Source organism: Priapulus caudatus, unplaced genomic scaffold, assembly GCF_000485595.1.
Source record: "Priapulus caudatus unplaced genomic scaffold, Priapulus_caudatus-5.0.1 Scaffold1696, whole genome shotgun sequence".
NCBI classification, from domain to species: domain Eukaryota; kingdom Metazoa; phylum Priapulida; class Priapulimorpha; order Priapulimorphida; family Priapulidae; genus Priapulus; species Priapulus caudatus.
The window spans coordinates 1-248 of NW_014578757.1; the positions used below are offsets into that span (position 1 = coordinate 1).

A 248-nucleotide genomic window follows, 5' to 3' on the forward strand; every position below is an offset into this window, starting at 1 on the left:
AGCGAAGGAGAGCGAACATAAGGACATGGGTCCAAAACTGCCAGAACATTTAGCAAGTTTGTCAGGTGAGGTGCCATCAGAGTCATCAGGTTCAAGTTTGTATGGACCTGCACTGCCACCACTGCCACTAGCGAAGGAGAGCGAACATAAGGACATGGGTCCAAAACTGCCAGAACATTTAGCAAGTTTGTCAGGTGAGGTGCCATCAGAGTCATCAGGTTCAAGTTTGTATGGACCTGCACTGCCAC

The 248-nt window shown here is 49.2% G+C and overlaps 1 protein-coding gene across 1 annotated transcript in view; it reads left to right on the forward strand.

The window, feature by feature from the left end:
• The first annotated feature begins 7 nt into the window (after window positions 1–7).
• The window catches only part of LOC106817358 (GPALPP motifs-containing protein 1-like), a 7627-nt gene continuing 7386 nt past the window's right edge, over window positions 8–248 (forward strand). Inside the window, exon 1 of the mRNA XM_014822018.1 lies at window positions 8–146. Within this exon, the coding sequence (XP_014677504.1) occupies window positions 26–146 (121 nt within the window). The 5' untranslated portion in view covers window positions 8–25. The remainder of the gene's footprint in view (window positions 147–248) is intronic.